Below are 24,054 nucleotides of genomic sequence, written 5' to 3' on the forward strand. Positions count from 1 at the left end.
ACATGCTTATATCTACATGTATCAGATTTTATTTAAAAAATAACTTCTGTACCACTGACTTCAGCCATCTGCAGTGGTTATAAAGTAAGACAACACAGTTAAAATGATAGCGTAAATTTTTTTTCAGCCAAAAGTTGACATGACATGGGGAGGCTGGACAGATGATTTGTCAGGGCTGGAGAAGTACCAGTATGAAGTGTATAAGCTAGGGCATAATGGGAAACTGTTAGGAGAGCAGCAAGGAAAGATAATCAAAATGCCAACTGATATAGCACTTAATGCTACAGGGGTAAGGGCATAATTGCTGTGTGTCGAACCATAAAATTGGATATAATACAAAATTAATACCCTGCCTAAGCTTGAAAAGTGAGTGGATGGAGGCATACATTAGTACATTTGTCACACTGAGGGGTAGTCATTTCTTATCTGCACTCCCCCTTTACCAGCAAATAAAAATTAAGGATACCTTTACTGTAACTTTATCCTGTTGGAACATCCAGGGTTCAAGACCCAGTCTAGCAAACACTTCTCCCCGCTTTTTAGCTCACCTGAGCCGAAGGCTCAAGTGAGCTTTTCTGATCACATTTTGTCCGTCGTCCGTCCGTCTGTCTGTCTGTCCGTCCGTCTGTCTGTCCGTCTGTCTGTCTGTCCATCTGTAAACTTTTCATATTTTTGACTTCTTCTCAAGAACCACTGGGCCAATTTTGACCAAACTTGGTACAAAGCATCCATAAGTGAAGGGAAATTCAAATTGTAAAAATGAAGGGCCAAGTCCCCTCACAAGAGGAGATAATCAAGAAAAGACAAAAATAGGGTTGGGTCATTAAAAAATCTTCTTCTCAAGAACCACTGGGCCAGTAAAGCTGAAATTTATGTGGAAGCATCCTGGGGTAGTGTAGATTTTAAATTGTTCAAATCATGACCCCCGGGGGAAGGGCGGGGCCACAATGGGGAATCAAAGTTTTACATAGAAATATATAGGAAAAATCTTTGAAAATCTTCTTCTCAAGAACCACTTGGCCAGAAAAGCTGAAACTTATGTGGAAGCATCCTGGTATAATGTAGATTCTAAATTGTTCAAATCATGACCCCCCGGGGAAGGGCAGGGCCACAATGGGGAATCAAAGTTTTACATAAAAATATATAGGAAAAATCTTTGAAAATCTTCTTCTCAAGAACCACTGAACCAGAAAAGCTGAAACTTATGTGGAAGCATCCTGGTATAATGTAGATTCTAAATTGTTCAAATCATGACCCCAGGGGGAAGGGCGGGGCCACAATGGGGAATCAAAGTTTTACATAGAAAGATATAGGAAAAATCTTTGAAAATCTTCTTCTCAAGAACTACTTGGCCAGAAAAGCTGAAACTTATGTGGAAGCATCCTGGTATAGTGTAGATTCTAAATTGTTCAAATCATGACCCCCAGGGGAAGGGCGGGGCCACAATGGGGTATCAAAGTTTTACATAGAAAGATATAGGAAAAATCTTTGAAAATCTTCTTCTCAAGAACCACTTGGCCAGAAAAGCTGAAACTTATGTGGAAGCATCCTGGTATAGTGTAGATTCTAAATTGTTCAAATAATGACCCCCGGGGGAAGGGCGGGGCCACAATGGGGTATCAAAGTTTTACATAGAAAGATATAGGAAAAATCTTTGAAAATCTTCTTCTCAAGAACCACTGGGCCAGAAAAAGTGAAGCTTATGTGGAAGCATTCTTGGATAGTGTAGATTCTAAATTGTTCAAATCATGACCCCCAGGGGAAGGGCGGGGCCACAATGGGGTATCAAAGTTTTACTTAGAAAGATATAGGAAAAATCTTTGAAAATCTTCTTCTCAAGAACCACTTGGCCAGAAAAGCTGAAACTTATGTGGAAGCATCCTGGTATAGTGTAGATTCTAAATTGTTCAAATAATGACCCCCGGGGGAAGGGTGGGGCCACAATGGGGAATCAAAGTTTTACATAGAAATATATAGGAAAAATCTTTGAAAATCTTCTTCTCAAGAACCACTGGGCCAGAAAAAGTGAAGCTTATGTGGAAGCATTCTTGGATAGTGAAAATTCTAAATTGTAGGAATCATGATCCCCAGAGGAAGGGTGGGGCCATTATAGGGAATCAAAGATTTACATAGAAATATATAGGAAAAATCTTTGAAAATCTTCTTCTCAGGAACCACTGGGCCAGAAAAGCTGAAACATTTGTGCCCATGGAAAGTTCATGGGGTAGTGTAGTTTTCAAAATGTCTAAATTTTGATCAGTGGGGTAGGGTGGGGATAACAAGGGGGAAATCTGGTAAAGAACAGAATGGTCAAAGCTTCTCAGGTGAGCAATGTGGCCCATGGGCCTCTTGTTTTATTTGCACCCAACTGCAAGTTCAATAGGGGTTTAAAGAAGTCTCACTAGAATGAAAATTTGGACAAACATACACCCCTTGTTAGCTCACCTGAGCCGAAAGCTCAAGTGAGCTTTTCTGATCACATTTTGTCCGTCGTCCGTCTGTCTGTCTAGCTGTCTGTCTGTCCGTCTGTAAACTTTTCACATTTTCGACTTCTTCTCAAGAACCACTGGGCCAATTTTGACCAAACTTGGTACAAAGCATCCATAAGTGAAGGGAAATTCAAATTGTAAAAATGAAGGGCCAAGTCCCCTCACAAGAGGAGATAATCAAGAAAAGACAAAAATAGGGTGGGGTCATTAAAAAATCTTCTTCTCAAGAACCACTGAGCCAGAAAAGCTGAAACTTCTTTGAAAGCACTCTGGGGTAGTGTAGATTTTAAATTGTTCAAATCATGACCCCTGGGGGTAGGGCGGGGCCACAATGGGGAATCCAAGTTTTACATAGAAATATATAGGACAAATCTTTAAAAATCTTCTTCTCAAGAAACAGTGGGCCAGAAAAGCTGAAACTTATGTGGAAGCATCCTGGGGTAGTGTAGATTGTAAATTGTTCAAATCATGACCCCCGGAGGTTGGTCGGGGCCACAATGGGGAATCCAAGTTTTACATAGAAATATACATGTATAGGACAAATCTTTTAAAATCTTCTCAAGAACCAGTGGGCCAGAAAAGCTGAAACTTATGTGGAAGCATCCTGGGGTAGTGTAGATTTCAAATTGTCTAAATTATGATCAGTGGAAACTCATGAAAGTACTTCAAAAGTAAAAAAAAATACATCGAAGTTATTTCAGATAACACAGACAAACAACACACAATATTCTGAGAATCAGAAATTCAAAAGAGACACAAACCATATAATTTATCAGAGTTAGATAGGGTGGGGTCGCAATATGTATTACAAGGGGAAAATCTGGTAAAGAACAGAATGGTCAAAGCTTCTCAGGTGAGCGATGTGGCCCATGGGCCTCTTGTATGGCCATCTTAATTTCCCCCCCAAGGGAGATACATGCAGTTTTGAAGTTTGTTTAAATTATATTTCAGGAATCCTTTGACTTGCCAGCACCAGGGATGTACTCTATTCATTTCTCAGCATTTGACAAAGCAGGAAACAACAAAACTGGAAGAAAAGTCCTACTCTATGACAACACTTCTAAAGTTACCACCAACCCTACAAAGGTCACAAGGGTCACCACAGCTACCATGGAAACAAATTATGAATGGGTTACCAAGGATACCAGTTATGTGGATGTAATGTGGGAGGACAGATTTCGTAATGAAGAACATGAAAAGAAGCGATGGCTTAACAGAGTTGCACTAGCCACAGGAGTGGAATCAAAATACGATGATCATTATGGAGAACGACAAAGCAAGGAGATTGCAAATGTTCATGGTATGTTTGTTCCCTCTGTAAGATCTGGTAAAAATGCCATTATACCTTATCCTGGTCTACTACAGAGTTTGGTTACATGAATATTCACTATTAAATATTATACATGTTGGCACACTGAGACAACCTGTTTGTATAAATGAAATCTAGACTAGGAAAAAACGATGATGGCTTATATTTGATAAATGATTGCATACTATGAAAGGGTGTATTATGAGGGTTTACTTAAAGTTTGTGGACAAGGTAAAATTTAAAAGTTGTGTCATTGATTTTTATTGTAAGCTTCCTTGGCACCCTGTCAAATGCCAATCAGCTCACAATGTTTCCATCCCGTGTAAATTCAGTTAACTTTTATCAGGACTACTCATGACATCCGTCCACATAAAAAAAAAAAGGGGGGGGGGGGCATCCTCAGCCCGTCACATGTATTTAAACACCCTAAATAATTTACTTCACATTCCTGTAAATCATAACCAAGTTCCATTTCTCGTTTCAAATATTTCATTTAATAAAGACTTCAATGAAATATAACAAAACAATCAATACATCTATATGAGCATAGACCTAAAACGAAGGGACCGCCGACTCCTATGACGTCACAATAGATATCACTATACGATCTCCCTCCGATTGCAGCGCCCTCACCGGGATGCATAGAAAACATCAGGCATTACAAAGATAACGTTATTTACATCTACATTGTCGAGATATTATAGCATTGAATGAATTAAACTTTTGCCGAATGTACCAAATTCTTTTTACTTATACACTAAAGAGTTCCTTGAACAGCTTTTGAGGTATTTATCTTGTTTTTATTGTGTAAAAAAGCTATACAATTTGAGTATTTAACATGACAGATGATCACGTACCATGATCACAGAGAAGCTGTTAAAATGCATGCAAGGTTGCTCAAGATGCTGCTCGATGAAAAAAGTTCATATATAAGAAACAGATAGGCCTATTAATACGTGGATTTTTTAAAGAGCAATTAAAGATCTTATGATTAACAGCAGTGTTTGACAACGCTGATAGTTCGCAAGACCCCTCATGTGGCACCCTATCATGACTATGGTACAGTAACACGAGTAAGGAGGTAGAAATTTATAATACGAGTATTCTTTGACAAGCCTATAGCCCCCCCCCCCCCCCCCCATTTTTTCACAAAGATATGATGTAGGCATTGATCAGTGGGGCGTGGGTTTAGCCCCCCCCCCCCCTTCCCCAATTTCGACAGGCACTTATAGTTTAAGCCAACAAATGGATAAGTGCCAAAGTGGTAGTGTTTTGATAAAAATCTGGTACTAAAAGAAGTTCGATCCTAACAACAACACCCCCCCGGCCCCCCCCCCCCCCCGACAGGATTTTCGAGTTTGTACGAAATTGACACATTTTCCCTTTTTTTTTTTTGCCTGTCAAACTTTTTATGGGTTTGAAATTTAGCATAGGGCTAAAAGGTAGTTCAATATTTATGCGCACAAACTTGATATGCATCTTCTAAAAAAAAATGAATAAAGAATAGTTGATCCCATTTAAATATGATTCTTTTAATTAAAAAAAGAATATTTTCCTTTACTACATAACAAGGTATATGGAGTATAATTTCATAAAAAGACAAAAAAAAAAAAAAAAAAAAAAAAAAAAGAATTAAGATTTACAAGTGCCTGTGTGTTTTGAGCTACAGTAAGTTAATAAGTTATTAAAACTTCTATTTAGGCAGTGGGTTAAAGATCAAACAGTTTAATCATAGTGGCAGTAGAACTTGTATATATAAAATAATTACTTGCTAGTGTTTGTTCTTCAAGGCTGCTGATAAGATTGAAGATGATGCTCAGAGATTATTATTTTGTACTTTGCAGTTGTGATTGATTACATTGAAAATAATTATTTTAAAAAGACAGTGCTCACTTATACAAACTCACTATAGAAAAGGATGGCTTTTTAAAGTGTAAAATCACCTTCAAAAATTTCAAGAAGTAACTCTCATATACAATTTTAAACCATGCACAATTAATGTTAATTATCAGTGCTTTTCACTGCTTTAATTTGAATAACCTTTTTAATAAATAAAAAAATGGAAAAGTCTAAAATATATTAACAATGATTTTGATAATATTTCATTACAGTCATATTAAATTATTTAATATTTATATTGATGCAGTTTGTCTTTTGAGTTATGATATACAAAAGTTAATAATAATCACAATCTGGATATACACAGTATATTTGAAAAAAAATTGAGTTTTAAACATGATAATTAAATCATTGAAATCCATCCAACTCATCCGTGCATACATGGGACACACCACTTGGCACTTCCTGTGCAGGTTTGTAACCAATCATTGATCTTTCACATTTGACTTATCATACCAGATGGTATATGGCATGGTACATGTTCTCAAACATTTTCCATAGAGTTTGGTGTGCAAGGCAAGACCCCTATTTTCATTTGAAAAGTGGACAGGCTATCTACAAATCCTGTAGGGAAAAATAAAATAAAAAATCTCTTAGAAAATCTTTTGGTCACTGACAATGCTGTAATCCTGAATTAACACGATTAAATAAATCTTTTAAGAGTTATAACTTACTTTTTAAAAATACATAATTATGTAGATCATTAACGGCCAACGGGAACATCTCAATTTATTAAGTTGTTAAACGGCACTTCACGATGTATTTATTATTTATCAGTTTATATCAATTCAGCATAGATATGAAATTGGTCGTTGTTTTAAAATATTAGTAGAAAATTGTTTCATTATTTTGTAAATTAAATAAGAACATAAATTATGTACTACCGTAAAATATAATCGACAGCATTCAAGAGATGTCGCGTCATAGCCAGCTGATGTCTGCAATTAAAACGTTTCCATCGACTCCACAACGTAAAGTTATAAGTTCCGAAGTAGTCAATCGAGATCATTTCGTCATGGAAAGCTTAGATAAGTGATTGATTTTTCTAATTTGTTGTTATTTCCTTAAAGAATTCAAAAAATCACGATGCGACAACATTGATTTCATTACAGGAAGTCTGTTTCTATACATCCCGGTGAGGGCGCTGCAAGCGCAAGAAGATAGTGATTGTGACGTCATAAGTCGGCGGTCCCTTCGTTTTAGGTCTATGATATGAGTCTAAGTCCTAGCTTAACATCTCTGGCCTAATAAAATACAGTGGATTGCGGTGTCCGTGCGGTGGAGAAATTATACGCTACTTAATTTGTATTAGTTTACATTATTTTCTTATACCTAAGTCGCTAGTAATTTACAGTCAGTAATTTTGATGACGTAATATGATCTGATCGTTACGATCTTCGTGTTGAAACTGGCGTTTGCTGCTCATATATATAACCTTCTATAATGGTCACGTGATCACAACAAACCAATGAATAATTGTCCTTTCTGGAGGGAGGGTATAATGCCCTGATAGTATAATGCCCTGATTGACCTGATTTCATATATATGCCGAAATAAAGAGTTTTTATGCACATTAACAATATTTTTTTATTGGAAATGATTAATATTATCATTTTCTTTCAGAACCATGAAGAAAATGCAGGATCAAAATATTTTTGTATGTTTTATTTGACTTAGAAATTTGACAGGGGTATAATGTCCTGATTTTGGGGTATAATGACCTGATGACCTGATAGTATAAAAACCTCTAATAAACACAATTTAAGATTATTTAAATATTAATATTTGATAAAATATCTTTTAAGAGTGATATATGAAGTTAGTTTAATTAAGTCTGGGTGAAAAAGTGTTTTATATATTACCCGAAATCACTTTTGAAGTTTGTAGGGGGGTATAATGTCCTGATTTCTGAATGCCCTGATTGACCTGATTTACGTGTAAACATAGACATAGTGATAAGAGTGCATATTATCAACTTAAATATTACATTTTATTGAGGGAATTATTGATTACATATGGTGATTCTATACTGGTATTACGTACATTTTTTATTATTAAGAATTTTATTAGTCAAGAAAGATATTTTGAAATCACCAAAGACTCATCTGCATGGCCTGATATTTTGGAATGTCTTGATTGTTTAATATCTACATAATCTTAAAAAAATTTCAGTTGCTGCATTTTAAAATAATTATTAACCTCAATTTCATTTTCCATACATGATCCCATTGTATATATATATTACAATAAAATATGTTCAATTCCATACATCTAAAATCCTGATACAATATAAATTTCGAAGGAAAAAAATCAAATGTTGTAATTTGTTTTCAAAACATTATAATTTTTTATTTGTTTTTTAAACAACCTTATTTGTAATTCAGCACCTAAATATCTGCAACAATTTAAGAAAAAAATTATTTTGAAATGGCCTTATATATACAAATATATTTCTACTTATTACAATGTTTTACCATATTTCAAATATCAATCCACCAGATTTGTTGCTTGTACATCAGATGTAAATATTTTATTTTTGTTTGTGTTGGGGAGGACAGTCTAAATTAGCATAACTTGTGTCCAATCCCATTGATTGTGTTCAATAAAATATGTTTAAATCAAAATCCACCAGATATAGCAGAGATATTTTTAGTGGTTCCAAAAAAATTGAAAAAAATCTGGCATGCAGCTATCTAATTTAATTTATTGTATTTAGACAGATATTCTAAAAAGTTTTCGCTTTTTTTAAAGGGTCATGACCCACTATATAACTTTATTTCTTTAATTTATACGAATTAATTAAAACAAAAGTATATTATTTAGTATTTTAAAGAAATAATTTTTTATGCAATATATAATTTCAAAGAAAATGTTATGTTTAGCTTAAAATTGTGAATGCATAATTACACATACTGAATTAAAGCTTTGTATCAAATATTTTTCATTTTTTCTCAAATAAACAAATTAACAATATTTCAATAAATATGCCTTAGAGAAATCTTAAGTAATTTTTTTTTTTAAAGTTTATTAGATTGTTTTATTTGTAATACATAGTTTTAAGACAAAATTAAAAAAAAATCATTTTATAAGTTTATAGAATCAAATGTTTAATCATTTAACAATTTTGTCTTTTTTGAAATATGTTATAGTTATAGATTCTGTCAGGTTTGTTTATGCAATCAGCAGAACATTGTTGACTGGGAGTACACAGGTGTTAATTACAGAAGCCATATAGGGGAGGTAGTAAAAGGGGGTATGTGGTCTATGTCCCTTTGACACTATCAGACATAATAAACAAGCAATGATATGTACACAAACAGTGTACATAATATTTTTTTTTAATTGATCAATTTATTTTGTTGTATAGTCTGTACCTTGCTGTAGAATTATAGCTATTTAAAAATCGGCATATACCTGTCAATTTTTATTTATCCTACTTAGAATTACATTGTCAACAGACGTACTTCATTCATTTGATGTTTTATTGAAAAATATAGAAATTTGTTCCTAAACATGTGAATGCTCGTAACTTTTAAAACAACAAACGAATAAAAGTTTTAAAAATCATAAATTACAACCTATCTTTACCCACAATTTTGAAATCTTTAGTTACCTCAATACTTATCTAAAATATCTGCATTTTCCCTATTTTTGAACATTAATTAAAAAATACTATTTTGGATATACTGCGGCCAGTATATCAAATTATCATTGTTCTTGAAAATTATTTCTTATAAATTTCTCTAAAACAATCAAAAGTTTCTTCAAAGATTTTGCATTAATATGTTATTGCATAGATAAATCTTAAGTTTGCACAAAATACTAATACTGGTTTAGAGTATGTGCTACAATAAAATGTATATCAAGTGTATCAACTTTAAAATTACCAACATAATTAAGAAACTAAAAATTAAAAAAATGAATGAAAATTAACATCAAATGATGAAAAACATTTTAATTTCCATTCATTTTAAATAATAAGTTTAGACAGAGGCGTTAAAATCAGGTCATAAGCAGAAATCAGGGCATTCAAAAAATCAGGACATTATACCCCTGCTAACTCCAAAAGTGCTTTTTGAGCTAAACATAAAAGATATTTTCCAAAAATCTTTTTTCTAAAACACTTATTTATCCTACTGAAAACAATTTGGATTGAAAAATTAAAATAATTTAATGATAATATGCTTTTTATTAGAATTTTCATATTATCAGGACATCAGGTCATTATACCTCAAAATCAGGACATTATACCCCTGCTGATTTTCTCTGTCAAATAAACAACATAAGAACATATTTTTTTAATTTTTTCTTTGTTGAATCTTATAGACAATTAGTATCCTAATTATAATCAGTTAAAAGAAACTTGTTTGGGCACTTTACTACTTCATATTTTAGAATTAAATGAAATCAGGTCAATCAGGGCATTATACTATCAGGGCATTATACCTTCCCCTTTCTGGAGCCTCACAGAACTATTTTACATACATATTGTGTAAAACAAAGAAAATAATGTTGTTGAAAATGTCCTTTCTACATGTAAAGTGGGAGCTATAAATTCTATTCGATATACATAATAAAATAAATTCAACAAACAATCTGTAATAAAACGGACACACACAATCCATGGCGTAGTAATACCGAACAATAATGCAAACACATAAGTATTACGCTACACATTCAAGTTCCAAAACATTTCGTCAAATACAGCATAATTAAATGACAATACTGCAATAAAATAACATTTAAGTATCAATTATGAATATTTGAGGACACGGACAGTGTTATTTCGATCTTATCAATTGTAAAACAACAATGTTTATGTCACATGACTAATTTCTTCGTAAGAAAGATGGCAGGCGCCCAATTTACAACACATGTGATAATGCTGAAATAAGTAAGTAAATTACAGTCGTAATATGGTAGATAATGATGAAAAACTGACATACAACATCTCAGTATCACTGTCCCTTACTGTCTGTTCAACAATATCTCGCTAGATCGTCTAGTAACACAAAAACAGCATTTGTTTACATTAATACAATGTCGAAGTGCAATGTGTATTGCATCAATAATTCAAGTAAACAATAAGATAATGAAATAACATCAACAATAAAACATTTCTTATAGATTTACAACTGGATGCTACTTTACTTCACTTACAAACACTCCACCATCAGCCTGTGATTAATTAATATGCAATATTCTAAAGTCCAACCCCCATGCATATTACACTTCCCCCCACTTAAAAAGTCAAATTCTCCTGAATTTACAGTCTTAATCAAAATCGTCTGGTTCTGCTAGTTTCTTACTTCCATCATCAATGAAATCTTTATTCTTCCTGCATTCAACCGCTTCTTTCGGAAATTCTCACACATCTGCCTGCTCGTCTGATACCATTTCATCTACTTCTTTCTCCATCTCTTCATCTCGTCTCTCTGCTACTTCTGTCTCCATCTCTCCATCTCGCCTCTCTGCTACTTCTGTCTCCATCTCTTCATCTCTCTGTTACTTCTTTCTCCATCTCTTCATCTCCACCATGAAAATCCACCATCCATCCCATGTATAAAGTTTACAGCTCCCTGTGCATAAGCTAGTACAAGATTGGAAATTCTTGTTAGAATTGGATGTAGTTGATAAAGGTACAGTCAATGGACAAAAGTATTCGTCATTTTAATTGGCGTTGCGTTAATCGCGATGCATCTCTCGGCTATTTTTCACTCGCGCTATTAATAGAACAGACGAAATAGAATGAAACTTTCAATAAAGAGACTGGAGAAATTACGTCACGATTTTGTGACGTCATTTTGTCACTTGTGTGTCTGTAAACACTGGAAAACATCACTCGAAAACATGGGGCGAAAATCAGTTGAGTTGAGCACTGAGGTAAAAGAAATGATCGTAAAATCTGCAAACCACACTCCAAATAAAGCAGAACTGGCGAGAATGTTTGGTATACCAAGGTCAACAATCGTGAGTGTTTTGAATAAATTTGACAGACTGGGTACTGTAGAAAACTTGCCGAGATCTGGCCGTCGACTTTTGTTTACAACTCGGGACAAGACGAAGTTGAGTCGCCTCGCTAAGGCAAACAGAAGGGACACTTTGACAGATTTAACAAACAAACTGAACGAAGGAAGAGGAAGACAATTTAGTGAGAAAACAGTATTTAGAAAATTACGTGAAGAAGGGTACAAAAGGAAACGTGCAAGGAAGACTATGGTGGTTCGATGTGTGAACAGAAAAAAACGGGTAAAATGGTGTCAAGAACGAAAAAACTGGAAAAGTGATAATGAATGGAAAAAATATATATTTTCCGATGAAAGTCAGATTGTTATCGGGACAGATAACCGTGTGTATGTGTGGAGAAAGGACGCCGAAGCGAACAGTCCCCATTTGATTTGTCCGCCATCGAAAAGGAAGGTAACACTTATGATCTGGGGATGCATGTGTTTTGATGGTATGGGAACTATTGTACCTGTCGAAGGTAATATAAATGCTCTCAAATACTTAGAAATAGTTGACAATAATTTATGGCCTGTAATTGCCAGACATTTCCCGAACAAAGACTATGTTTTCCAAGACGATAATGCTCCCGTACATAGGGCTCATGTAGTGAAAAACTATATGACCGAAAATAATATTAACTGCACAGATTGGCCAGCTCAGTCTCCAGATTTAAATGTGATTGAAAACATTTGGTTAAAGATCTGAAAAAGAGAGACAAGTGTGGGAAAAAGGCAGTCTCTGTCCGCAACTACTGAAAGTCGCGATCAGCTGTTTCATAATATACGTTCCGGGTAACTTGGCGTTCCGGCCGGAACGCTAGATACCTATAATATTGGTTCCGGGCCATAATAAACGTTCCGGCCCGCGTAAGATTGGTTCCGGCCGTAAAAAACGTTCCGGGCAACCAAGCACCCTATTAAACTCTCTATTTATATTTAATATTGGCTGTTAATTTTAATTTTCTTCTTTCTTTTATACTTTCGTATATGATACAGCAGGATTTAATCGTAAGACATACATATGTGTTTACATTTCAAGTCAGAATATGCGGTCTTTTTACCAGAGACATTATATATTTATTGATGTCTCTGATTTAAATATTATATTAATCCATGAAATTCCAGTTGATTATTTTGATTCTTTGTAAACAAAAGAAGGTGTGAAACTTGTTTACATTGATATACCCCCCATCGTGCTGTTTTACGATAGACTTGGCTTCTATCGATACGAATAATTGCTCAGTCTTGCGAATCGCCGTAAGCACACATGACCACCCTGATCAGATGATAATGGTGATAGATTAATTATATTTACCATAAAATACTTTAATTATTAGGTATAATATTTTAATTTCCTTACAATTTTTTAAACACCCATACATGTAGTTGCGTTTTTTAAAACCAAATATAAAATTAAAATACAAGAACATAATGGGAAACGAGTGCATGCCGGATCTAAAAAGGGAATTTATAATTTAAGCATTTAATACGAAGGAAAAGTGTTTCCCGTTTGTTGATTATTTTTCTTCGTCAGGTGAAGTTTTTTTTTTTTTTTTTTTTTTAAATTTTAATGTTAGTCAACAAAACATGCACATGATCAACTTGGAAATGTTTCAATGACACGGCTAAAAACGTTTGAATAAAATTCAACTCATTTTTATTTATGCACGTAAGTACAAGTACATTTGTATTCATTAGTAAAAATAACACTGAAGAAGAAATGTATTACAGACACAGATCTGTATTTTACTATTTATATGAATAGCATTGTGAAGTCTGCTCACTCACCCCCCCCCCCCCCCCCCACCCCTTCCCCTGCAGTGAACAGTAGACAAAAAACTTGATTTGCTTGGTATAAAATTTTCTATATTTTAATTAACAATTTGTTGAATGTGTTCAACAAACAAAGGAGTCTTAGTGGGGAAGGCAACCGCGAACGTTTGTTCTATCGCCTACCTGATTTTTCAAAAGACATCTTTGAATGACTTTTCCTATAGATATAATAGATTTTTTTTTACGAACTTTCAAAAACTATAATTATTTGGAAAAAAAGAAAAGGTTTCTCTTTAATTCTGATAAAACGTGTATTTCCGCTCTAGAACTCGATGGGAATGTAAAATCTTAATTTAAAATGAAAACCTGCAGGCATGCTTATGAAGCTATCTTAGGACTAAGACATCTCTTAAGACGAACTTACGACATATCTTAGTCTTAAGTGAGGCCATCGAAGCTATCCTATCTTAGGAGACCTCCTAATCTTAGTCCTAACTTTAAGATGACTGCGGACATTGTCATATCTTAGGTGATTTTAAGAAACGCTGGTGTCAGGAAAACAATTAAGAATGTTTTTTGTGTAAATAAATCAACTATTTACTGTAAATTAATGATTTCTTTAATGAACTAAATCCATTTATGAACATCATACCGTGTGAATATATGTATATACATCACTGTACAAATAGAAATACAAGGAGAGAACAGTTAATTTTAAGATTATAACGTGCGCTCATTGACATGTCATGCATTTAAAGATTAAAACATCAAAAAAGATTTATTTTTAAGCCCTTTCCAAGGATAAACAATTACAATTTATTTTGTTTAAGATAAAAATTTACTGTAAATACAATTTCAATAATGTCATATTGTTATGTATGAAACATAAATAAAAATTGGAGAGAATATTTTGTACTTCCCACTGGGGATGCATTTAAAAAAAACTTTGAAGAAAAATTTATTCATTTGTATTAAAAGAAGAGTGATATTATTAAATCCAATCTTCTATGGCATTTAGTCGAAAAGGGTTTAAACATCGAAATAAAACTGATGTAAATAATAAAAACAGTTGTGAGAAACAACACATATTCAAAAAAATTAAAGAAAGTTTATTGAAGAGGTAACTTCCTCTTTGTTTAAGAGAGAGAGAGAGAGAGAGAGAGAGAGACGGTGACAATTGCACGTTCAAGCATAATAAAATCTTTACATTTTGCCAATTTTACAAAAAAAACATGACTTAAAGATGTTAAACATGTATGCCTTATATCTTTTCTAAAATACTTATCCAATAATACAAACAACTATACAAAAGAAAATTACTTTATATATTGAATGTAGCTCATTGACATGTATGCATATAAAGTAAAACATCAAAAAAGATTTTTAGCCCTTTCCAAGTAAGATAAAAATATACAATTTATTGTTTTTTATTGGGACAAAAACGGAGGGATACAAATCTAAAAATCTGCTGCATTTATTGGTTTAAGCCGATGTAAATAATAAAAACAGCAGAGAAACAACACATATTCAAAAAATTAAAGAAAGTTTATAGAGGTGACTTCCTCACTAAGAGAGAGAGAGAGAGTTTGTTGATCAACTTGGACAAAGAACAAGAAAAGATGTTACATGTATGCCTTATATCTTTTCTAAAATACTTATCCAATAATACAAAAAACTATGGAAAGAAAAGTTATTCAAAGTCAAGCTCCGTTTTTCTGTTTCTGCTAAATGTAAAATGAAGGGTTGTCCCAAAAAAACAAAATTGTAGTTTCTTACTTAATTAAATTGTTTGTAGCAAATTAAATTTTAAAACATAAAATTTCTAAATGATAAAAGTTATGAAAAAATAATAGGGTAAGTGTACACCCTTAAAATTAATTTTTTAAAAAGTCATGATCTCTTAACTGCTTCAGAAATGTTGTTTACATAAAATTAAAAAAGAATTCTTGAAAACTTTAATCACGTCTGTCCAAACCTGTTTTTTTTAATTTGTTTTTTTAAGCAGTCGAAATTAGTCGAGAGATCGCCATACATTGTACGGCAGAGAATGTGTTTGACATTTTGAAAATGCCCAATTTTTAATGGTTTTACAAAAACATGTAAATACTTTCGGTGTTTATTGAATTTTGCATTTAAAATAAACTATAAAAATCTTGTGTTAAGTCACTTCTTTCTCTACCTTTTCTAAGTACAAAGCATATTCACTTACATTCCGTGCGCCGGACGCGAGTCATTTTCATCAAATTCAAAACAACAACACTTAAAAAATCTGGACACCAATCGTGTGTTTCTAATGCTACTTATATGAAATTTTTAATTCAGATTTTGTTTTCACTGATTTAAATTTGATTTCAATGGTTTTTATAGTACTAAAGAAATAAAAGCAAATGTAATAGTTATATGGTAAATTATTCCAAATTTTGTTCGTGCTAAACCTTTCCGCCTTCAAATAAATTGTCCTAATATTATTAATATGAAAGATATATATTCAAATAAAATTGTGAAGAACATTGAAATGTAATGTAATTGCAAAATTTGTTTAAGTATGAGCATAATTTTTAAAAAGTGGGGACTAAACTTGTCTGACAACTTTTTGGGACAATCGTACACAAATAACTCTATTATATTAAAATCTGCTAAAGATATATGAATGCAATAGAAATCCATTAAAATGAATTAAAAAAAAATACTTAAACATGTCAGTCTTAAATTAAAACATGCTTCTAAAAAAAGGAATAGAGATACACCCAATAAAGAAGTACTAACTCAGAAATCTTCTTAAGAAATAAGGAAAATAAAAACTTTAATCGTCTCCAAACCTGATTTTTTTGGGGGGGGGGAGGGGGGGTCACATATATGATTATACAAAACATGTATTCGAATATGGTTTTAGATGCTAGATTTGCTTGCATACTCGCTAGTAGCTAAACTAAGGGAAGTGAGTATGCGAGTGGATCAAAATTTAATTCGATTGTTTTAACTAAATCCTTTAAGTGACTAAGGGGGAGCTAACACCCCAGCCCCTTCTACATCTACACGTGATATATGAAATAGGAAGTTCAGTAATTGCAACCCGGACCGTTTATTATGAGCATAATTTTTGGTTCCGGACTAACTTAGCTTCGTAACAAAATGGAAAACAAACAACTAAGTAGCTAAAATATGTGAAATATCTTTCAGTAATTACAACCCGGAACGTTAATCATGACCATGATTCTTGGTTCTGCGCTAACTTGGCTTTGTCAAAAACTGGGGAAAAACAACTAAGTAGCAAAAATATATGAAATATCTTTCAGTAATTGCAACCCGGAACGTTTATTATGACCATAATTTTTGGTTCCGGGCTAACTTAGCTTCGTCAAAAACTGGAAAAGAAACAACTAAGTAGCTAAAATATATGAAATATCTTTCAGTAATTGCAACCCGGAACGTTTATTATGAGCATAATTTTTGGTTCCGGGCTAACTTAGCTTCGTCACAAAATGGAAAACAAACAACTAAGTAGCTAAAATATATGAAATATCTTTCAGTAATTGCAACCCGGAACGTTTATTATGACCATAATTTTTGGTTCCGGGCTAACTTAGCTTCGTAACAAAATGGAAAAGAAACAACTAAGTAGCTAAAATATATGAAATATCTTTCAGTAATTGCAACCCGGAACGTTTATTATGACCATAATTTTTGGTTCCGGGCTAACTTGGCTTCGTCAAAAACTGGAAAACAAACAACTAAGTAGCTAAAATATATGAAATATCTTTCAGTAATTGCAACCCGGAACGTTTATTATGAGCATAATTTTTGGTTCCGGGCTAACTTGGCTTCGTCAAAAACTGGAAAGCAAACAACTTAGTAGCTAAAATATATGAAATATCTTTCAGTAATTGCAACCCGGAACGTTTATTATGACCATAATTTTTGGTTCCGGGCTAACTTAGCTTCGTAACAAAATGGAAAACAAACAACTAAGTAACAAAAAATATGAAATATCTATGAGTAATTACATCCCGGAACGTTAAGCATGACCATGATTCTTGGTTCCGGGCTAACTTGGCTTTGTCAAACACTGGGGAAAAACAACTGAGTTGCAAATAGATATGAAATATCTTTCAGTAATTGCAACCCGGAACGTTTATTATGACCATAATTTTTGGTTCCGGGCTAACTTCGTCAAAAGCTGGAAATGAAACAACTAAGTAGCAAACAGATATGAAATATCTTTCAGTTATTGTAACCCGGAACGTTTATTATGAGTATAATTTTTGGTTCCGGGCTAACTTGGCTTCGTCAAAAACTGGAAAACAAACAACTAAGTAGCTAAAATATATGAAATATCTTTCAGTAATTGCAACCCGGAACGTTTATTATGACCATAATTTTTGGTTCCGGGCTAACTTGGCTTCGTCAAAAACTGGAAAACAAACAACTAAGTAGCTAAGATATATGAAATATCTTTCAGTAAATGCAACCCGGAACGTTTATTATGAGCATAATTTTTGGTTCCGGGCTAACTTAGCTTCGTAACAAAATGGAAAAGAAACAACTAAGTAGCTAAAATATATGAAATATCTTTCAGTAATTGCAACCCGGAACGTTTATTATGACCATAATTTTTGGTTCCGGGCTAACTTATTTTCGTCATTTAGTGGAAAAGAAACATCAAAGTAGCAAAAATAGTTGAAAATGCACTCAGTAATGCTAACCCGGAACGTTAAATATGATCATATAATTTTGGTTCCGTGCTAACTTATCTTCGTCATAAAAAGGAAAGAGAACTTCAAAATAGCAAAATAGTTGAAATTGCGCCCAGTAATGATTATCCGGAACGTTAAATATGATCATAATTTTGGCTCCGGGCTAACATATCTTCGTCATAATGTGGAAAAGGAACTTCAAAGTAGCAAAAATAGTTGAAAATGCGCCCAGTGATGCTAACCCGGAACGTTAAATATGATCATAATTTTGGTTCCGGGCTAACTTATTTTCGTCATTAATTGGAATAGAAACATCAAAGTAGCAAAAAAATAGTTGAAAATGCACGCAGTAATGCTAACCCGGAACGTTAAATATGATCATAATTTTGGTTCCGGGCTAACTTATTTTCGACACAAAGTGGAAAAAGAACTTCAAAATAGCAAAAGATTTTTAAAATAACTCTCAGTAATAGTCACCCAGAAATATGACCATAATTTGGGTTCCAGTCTGAGTTATCATAGTCAAAGATTGGAAAAGACAGACAGACAGCCCGAAATACAGGTATACAGACAAAAAACCTTTGAGCTATAGGAAAGAAATTTTAAAAACCTCCTATGGCCTAAAGAAAGCCTTAAAGATTTTGAGGTCAAAGGTCAAGGTAATGAATTCATAAATTATTTTTAACATTTTCGTTTCCACGCGATATCTATGGAGAGTAGCCTTTGAGCGGAATTTTATACCACAACCCCCTATGTCCTAATTATGAGGAAGGCCTCTAAACTATTGGGTTTGAGGTCAAAATTTCAAAGGTCAACATCGTTAATTCATATACATGTATTTGTATATTCTTTCTGGGTGTAAAACTTTCATTTCTGGCCATGGACGATATCTCAAGAAGCGTTTACGATTTTGCAATGAAATGTCATACCATAACTCCCTAACACACACCCGTCTTAACCCCCCCCCCCCCCCCCTTCGGTTCGTGCATGCTCTTCTTTTCCGTAATGCGGGGGACATAGATTCTCTGAATTAGCTTGTTTTATAAATCATGTTTGCATGACCTTGGGTATTATTGAGAACATTTTAAAACATTCTTTCTTTACACTTGTATTTCCATGTTAGCTTCTGTTTTCCCAAAAATCACTCCCCTTAGACACTTGTTTCCGCTATCCCAGTTGGTTCTACGGATCCATTTTGTTCTGCATGTATAATATTTTAATTAAAAAATATAATTTTATTCCCTATAAATTGTGGTCCCGTCTTACCTTCAATTGCCACGATTTGTGCAGACAAGCATCTACAATATCAGCTGCAGATCTGTAGCTCTCCGAAAAAAATATAATATTGATAGACCGGAGAGCTACAGTGCCACCCATTGAAAAACTGTATAGTTATTGCGAACAAAAAATTGCTCTCGGTTTTTGATTAATCTCTCCATGTTTTTAAAACTTAATTGAAAATATTACTAAAGTGTGTTCAAAACATATTCTTTTCTGTTTCCACAACCAAACATTCCCCATAGTTGTTGAATCCGAACGAAGTCATATTGACCCTGATATGTAATCATTGAACATTTCACTTATTTATACTTCCATTTTGGTTTCAAAGATACAATATCGGTCCAATATGCTTCAACGGATGTCAACTACGAGAATGTTTGATAGAAGATAAAGCGAAAGAAATTTTTTGAACATCTTTCCTTATTTTCAATTAAGTAAGAATTTGGAAGAATTAATCAAGAACCGAGCGCACTTTTTTGTGCGCAATAAATATACAGTTTTTTCAATGGGTGGCACTGTAGCTCTCCGGTCTATCAATATATTTTTTTCGGAGAGCTACAGATCTATTTTTTTCGGAGAGCTACAGATCTGCAGCTACTACAATATGCCATGATCCTGCTACGTAATTTTACAACAGTGATGCTCCAAAAAAATAAATAGAACTCTATTCCATGTTTTGCAAATTAATAATTAAAAATTAAACAAAACTTTTACATTTTTGCAACTGTTATAATTGAAACTCCCCCATAACAAAATGTTGGAATATTGATAAACAACTTTTCATTTTGTGGGGCTGTTGAAATATAATCTCCATTTTCTTTTAAATTGGAGAAGGGGTGAGATTTTTAAAACACGTAGCGCAGCTACATGAACATTATTGCAGTTTACCTTTAACCTACATGTACCTGTGTAAATGTACATTTTTTTTAACCTTCATGTATTTATTTAATATTTTTTCTCCGAAGCAGTTGAGATTATTTCAATATAATGACATTGGCGTCAGAAGCAAATTGAAAGGGGGGGGGGCTTAAGTGAAAGAAAAAAATCAAACCTACAAAAAAAATTCTTGACAAGCAAAAAAGGAAAATGTGTCAATTGTCTAAACACGAAAATTCTATTTCGTGGGGGTTCAGGGGGGGGGGGGGGGGGTTATGATAGAACTTCTTCCAGTGCCAGTATTTTTTCCAAACACTACCATTTACCCTTTTTTAAACTCAACTGCAACCTGTCGGTTGAAAAAGGATGTGTGTGCGGGGGGGTTAAACCTACGCCCCAATGTACGATGTCTATATTATGCCTATTTTTGCAAAAAAAAAAAAAAAGTGGGGGCTAAGCCTCCCTACTCCCACCCCCTCCGGTTCCGACGCCTATGAATGGCATGTATAAAACGATCATATTTTTACCAACTTCATCGTGTTTTATGTATTCAAACACCCATGCAGAAATAATTATTTTTACCACATATCTTAAGCGGTTGGTGGTTAGGACATTCCTCGAGGTAACACTAATGTGCATTTTAATTCCTTTAAAACAAACAAATAGCAAAAAAAAAAAAAAAAAAAAAAAAAAAGACGAAAAAAAATAAAATAAAAAAAAAAAATTTTTTTTTTTTGATCGTATTAAATAAAAAGCCGAGCCAGTCAACATATATTGTCTTTACTTTTCATATCTCAATTACTATTTCTTTTCTTCCGACGATTAAAAAAATTATCATTTTCATTAACTACACGTGCTTGGCTTTTTGGTATTAAAGGGAATAAACCATACTCGTATTCTTATGTTTTCATGTTTATTTCATTACAGAATAAATCACATCATCATGAAATACATGTACTGTACCTACATGTAGTATGAAGATTAATTTAGAAGAAAATAAACCATATACGTAACATTCTTCAACAGTGAATCATATACATATTTCAAATGGAATATAAACCATATATCATGCCATTTCATCAATAATATCTAATTATGAAAAAAAATCTTTAATTATGAGGAATGGAAGCCGTGTTTGAGCCTCGACTTGTCAACACGTGTAATATCATTTAAACAGAGAATTTAATTCCGTAAATATATATAATTATCAATATTTGTTCTTTACTTTTATCGAATTCTGAAATAAAAAATTTATCAATTAATTAATTCTTTGACATTGTGTTTCTTTAAATGTTAGTCTTTCGTAAACCCGGTCTTAAATTGTTTATCTCCTAACCATGCTCTTAACCTGTCTTTACGGGTTTGCGTGCATTGAAGCGAGAGATTCACACCTGGCATGCACTAAATAAACAAAAGGAATTGAGTTGTAGATAACCGATTTGTATACATAAGATAAACAAAGCCTTATAATGCGACCAAAGTCATATGTATCAGAAAGAGTATCATCAGGCTATTTATTCATCTATTTTTTAAAATTGCTAAGTACAAAACATTGCGCGACGCACGAAAATAGAATGTCGCTGCGTGATGCTAAAACCTCAAGAAAAACCCCCACTAATTCCATGACTCAATGTGGAATGAAATCTGGACAGAGACTGAACTCATGGCCGGAACCTATATTACAGTAAAATCCGGAACCAATATTATGATTTTAAGGTTCCGGCCGGACTTCCTGAACCAGGGTTGCAAGTTGATGCCTCGATATATCATCAACCTATCCTATAAAATTAAGTCATGTCATCTAGTTGTCCTATTACAAGGTCCTTTTCATTTGAGAGTTTAGTAAACATTCCATATGAAATAATGTCAGAGGTTGCAGGCCAGTAGTTTCCTTTGAGAGTTTAGTAAAATTTTTCTAAATAATCCATGCTATCTATCCTAGAAAATATATTGTCAAATATGTTTCCTTTTGTATAAAATCCATTGTCCCGTAAGAGAGTTATATCCCCTGTGTGGCCATCCCTAGTATGTTCATTTCCAACAGAAAGACATTCCTCTTGTGCCGACTCCTGACTTAATGATATCTGTTATCTCTCATGTTTCCACTGCCATGTCTTTTATTCGGGTTAGTGGTCGTGGTCATTTGTTGTCCTCTTGTCCATCGGTCTGGGCAGTCCTTCATGAGATGATCTGGTGAATTGCAGATGAAGCAAGTCCAAGAGTTATTGCCCTTCCGTGGTTGCATTCTCTGTGCACTTTCCAGTTTCTCTAATCTATTGATTAGTGACTTGATTGTTTCTAAGTTATTTGATTTTTGCTCTCCAGTGGGCTGTTTGACTGCTTGTTCTTGATCCACATGTCTAACATTTATTTTCATTTTATCCCCATCCCCCATTATTGACTCGTATCTCTCAATGACATCTACTGCTTCTGCAACAGTGCTACACTCCTTGTCAATACAACGGCATTTCATTTCCACGGAAATAATTTTGTAAAGGTGGTTCAGGGCCAGTGATTCCTGAGCGTCAAGGTTCAAGTTACTATAAGCTTTTTGTGATAATTGCCGTATATCGTCTCCAGCCTCTGCAATACCTTCTCCAGGCATCCGCCTACGCATTTCCAGTTTTGAAAGCCACCTATTTTTGTGTTTTGAGCTACCAAATCTCTGGTCCATACGCTGAACAAGAATTATGAATGTACGTTTATCTTCAGCTGTTAGGCTCATGTAGAAAGTCCTGGCTTGTTCACGTAAGCTAGCGGCGAAGAAAAGAAGTTTTGTCCTGTCGTCCCAGTGGCTACGTTCAGCGCAGTCTTGAAAGTGAGAAAAGTATTCCTCCCAACTTTCTTTTCCATTGTAGGGTTCGGGTTTGATTATAAGTGTAGAAATGCGATAGTAATCACTATGTGCGTCGTCAGCTAACCGATAATCAGATCGCCGACGGAAATTATGTCCTACTTCGTCGTCGTCGTCACTGTAATTTCTTTCCAAAGGATTTTCATTTGCCATCAAATATTCGTCATCAGTGTTCCTCCCACAGACATCTGTTTCGTCCCCTTGGCCTAACTGAACATTTTCCCTATGTTCATTTATAAATACTTCACGATCCGGCGAAGTAGCATCCTTCATTTTTAACTATAAGAACAGTAACAAGAACATATATACATGTACATCACTATTTAAAAATAGATTTTTTATTCTCCACCACACGACAGTCCGCAATCCACTCTACTTCAGTACTTGACAGGTATTAAATTACGGGTTCGTATCCTAGATGTCCTCGTATATGGCAGGACATCCCACTTCTGACACCAAAAATTGTAAGCTTCCTCAGCACCCTGTCAAATGCCAATCAGCTTACAATGTTTCCATCCCGTGTAAATTCAATAAATTATAAAATTATATTTTTATCAGGACTACTCATGACATCCGTCCACATAAAAAAAAAGGGGGGGGGCATCCTCAGCCCGTCACATGTATTTAAACACCCTAAATAATTTACTTCACATTCCTGTAAATCATAACCAAGTTCCATTTCTCGTTTCAAATATTTCATTTAATAAAGACTTCAATGAAATATAACAAAACAATCAATACATCTATATGAGTCTAAGTCCTAGCTTAACATCTCTGGCCTAATAAAATACAGTGGATTGCGGTGTCCGTGCGGTGGAGAAATTATACGCTACTTAATTTGTATTAGTTTACATTATTTTCTTTTACCTAAGTC

The 24,054-nt window shown here is 33.8% G+C and overlaps 1 protein-coding gene across 2 annotated transcripts in view; it reads left to right on the top strand.

The window, feature by feature from the left end:
• Window positions 1-24,054, top strand: part of LOC134278014 (uncharacterized) — a 105,462-nt gene that overhangs the window by 37,852 nt on the left and 43,556 nt on the right. For both annotated transcript variants that reach the window (XM_062760314.1, XM_062760315.1), the window contains exons 10-11: window positions 128-289; window positions 3,441-3,789. In XM_062760314.1, the coding sequence (XP_062616298.1) occupies window positions 128-289; window positions 3,441-3,789 (511 nt within the window). The remainder of the gene's footprint in view (window positions 1-127; window positions 290-3,440; window positions 3,790-24,054) is intronic.

The sequence above is a fragment of the Saccostrea cucullata genome, unplaced genomic scaffold (assembly GCF_032062105.1).
Source record: "Saccostrea cucullata isolate Sc308-1 unplaced genomic scaffold, CSIRO_AGI_Scuc_v1 ctg458, whole genome shotgun sequence".
In the NCBI taxonomy this organism is placed as follows: domain Eukaryota; kingdom Metazoa; phylum Mollusca; class Bivalvia; order Ostreida; family Ostreidae; genus Saccostrea; species Saccostrea cuccullata.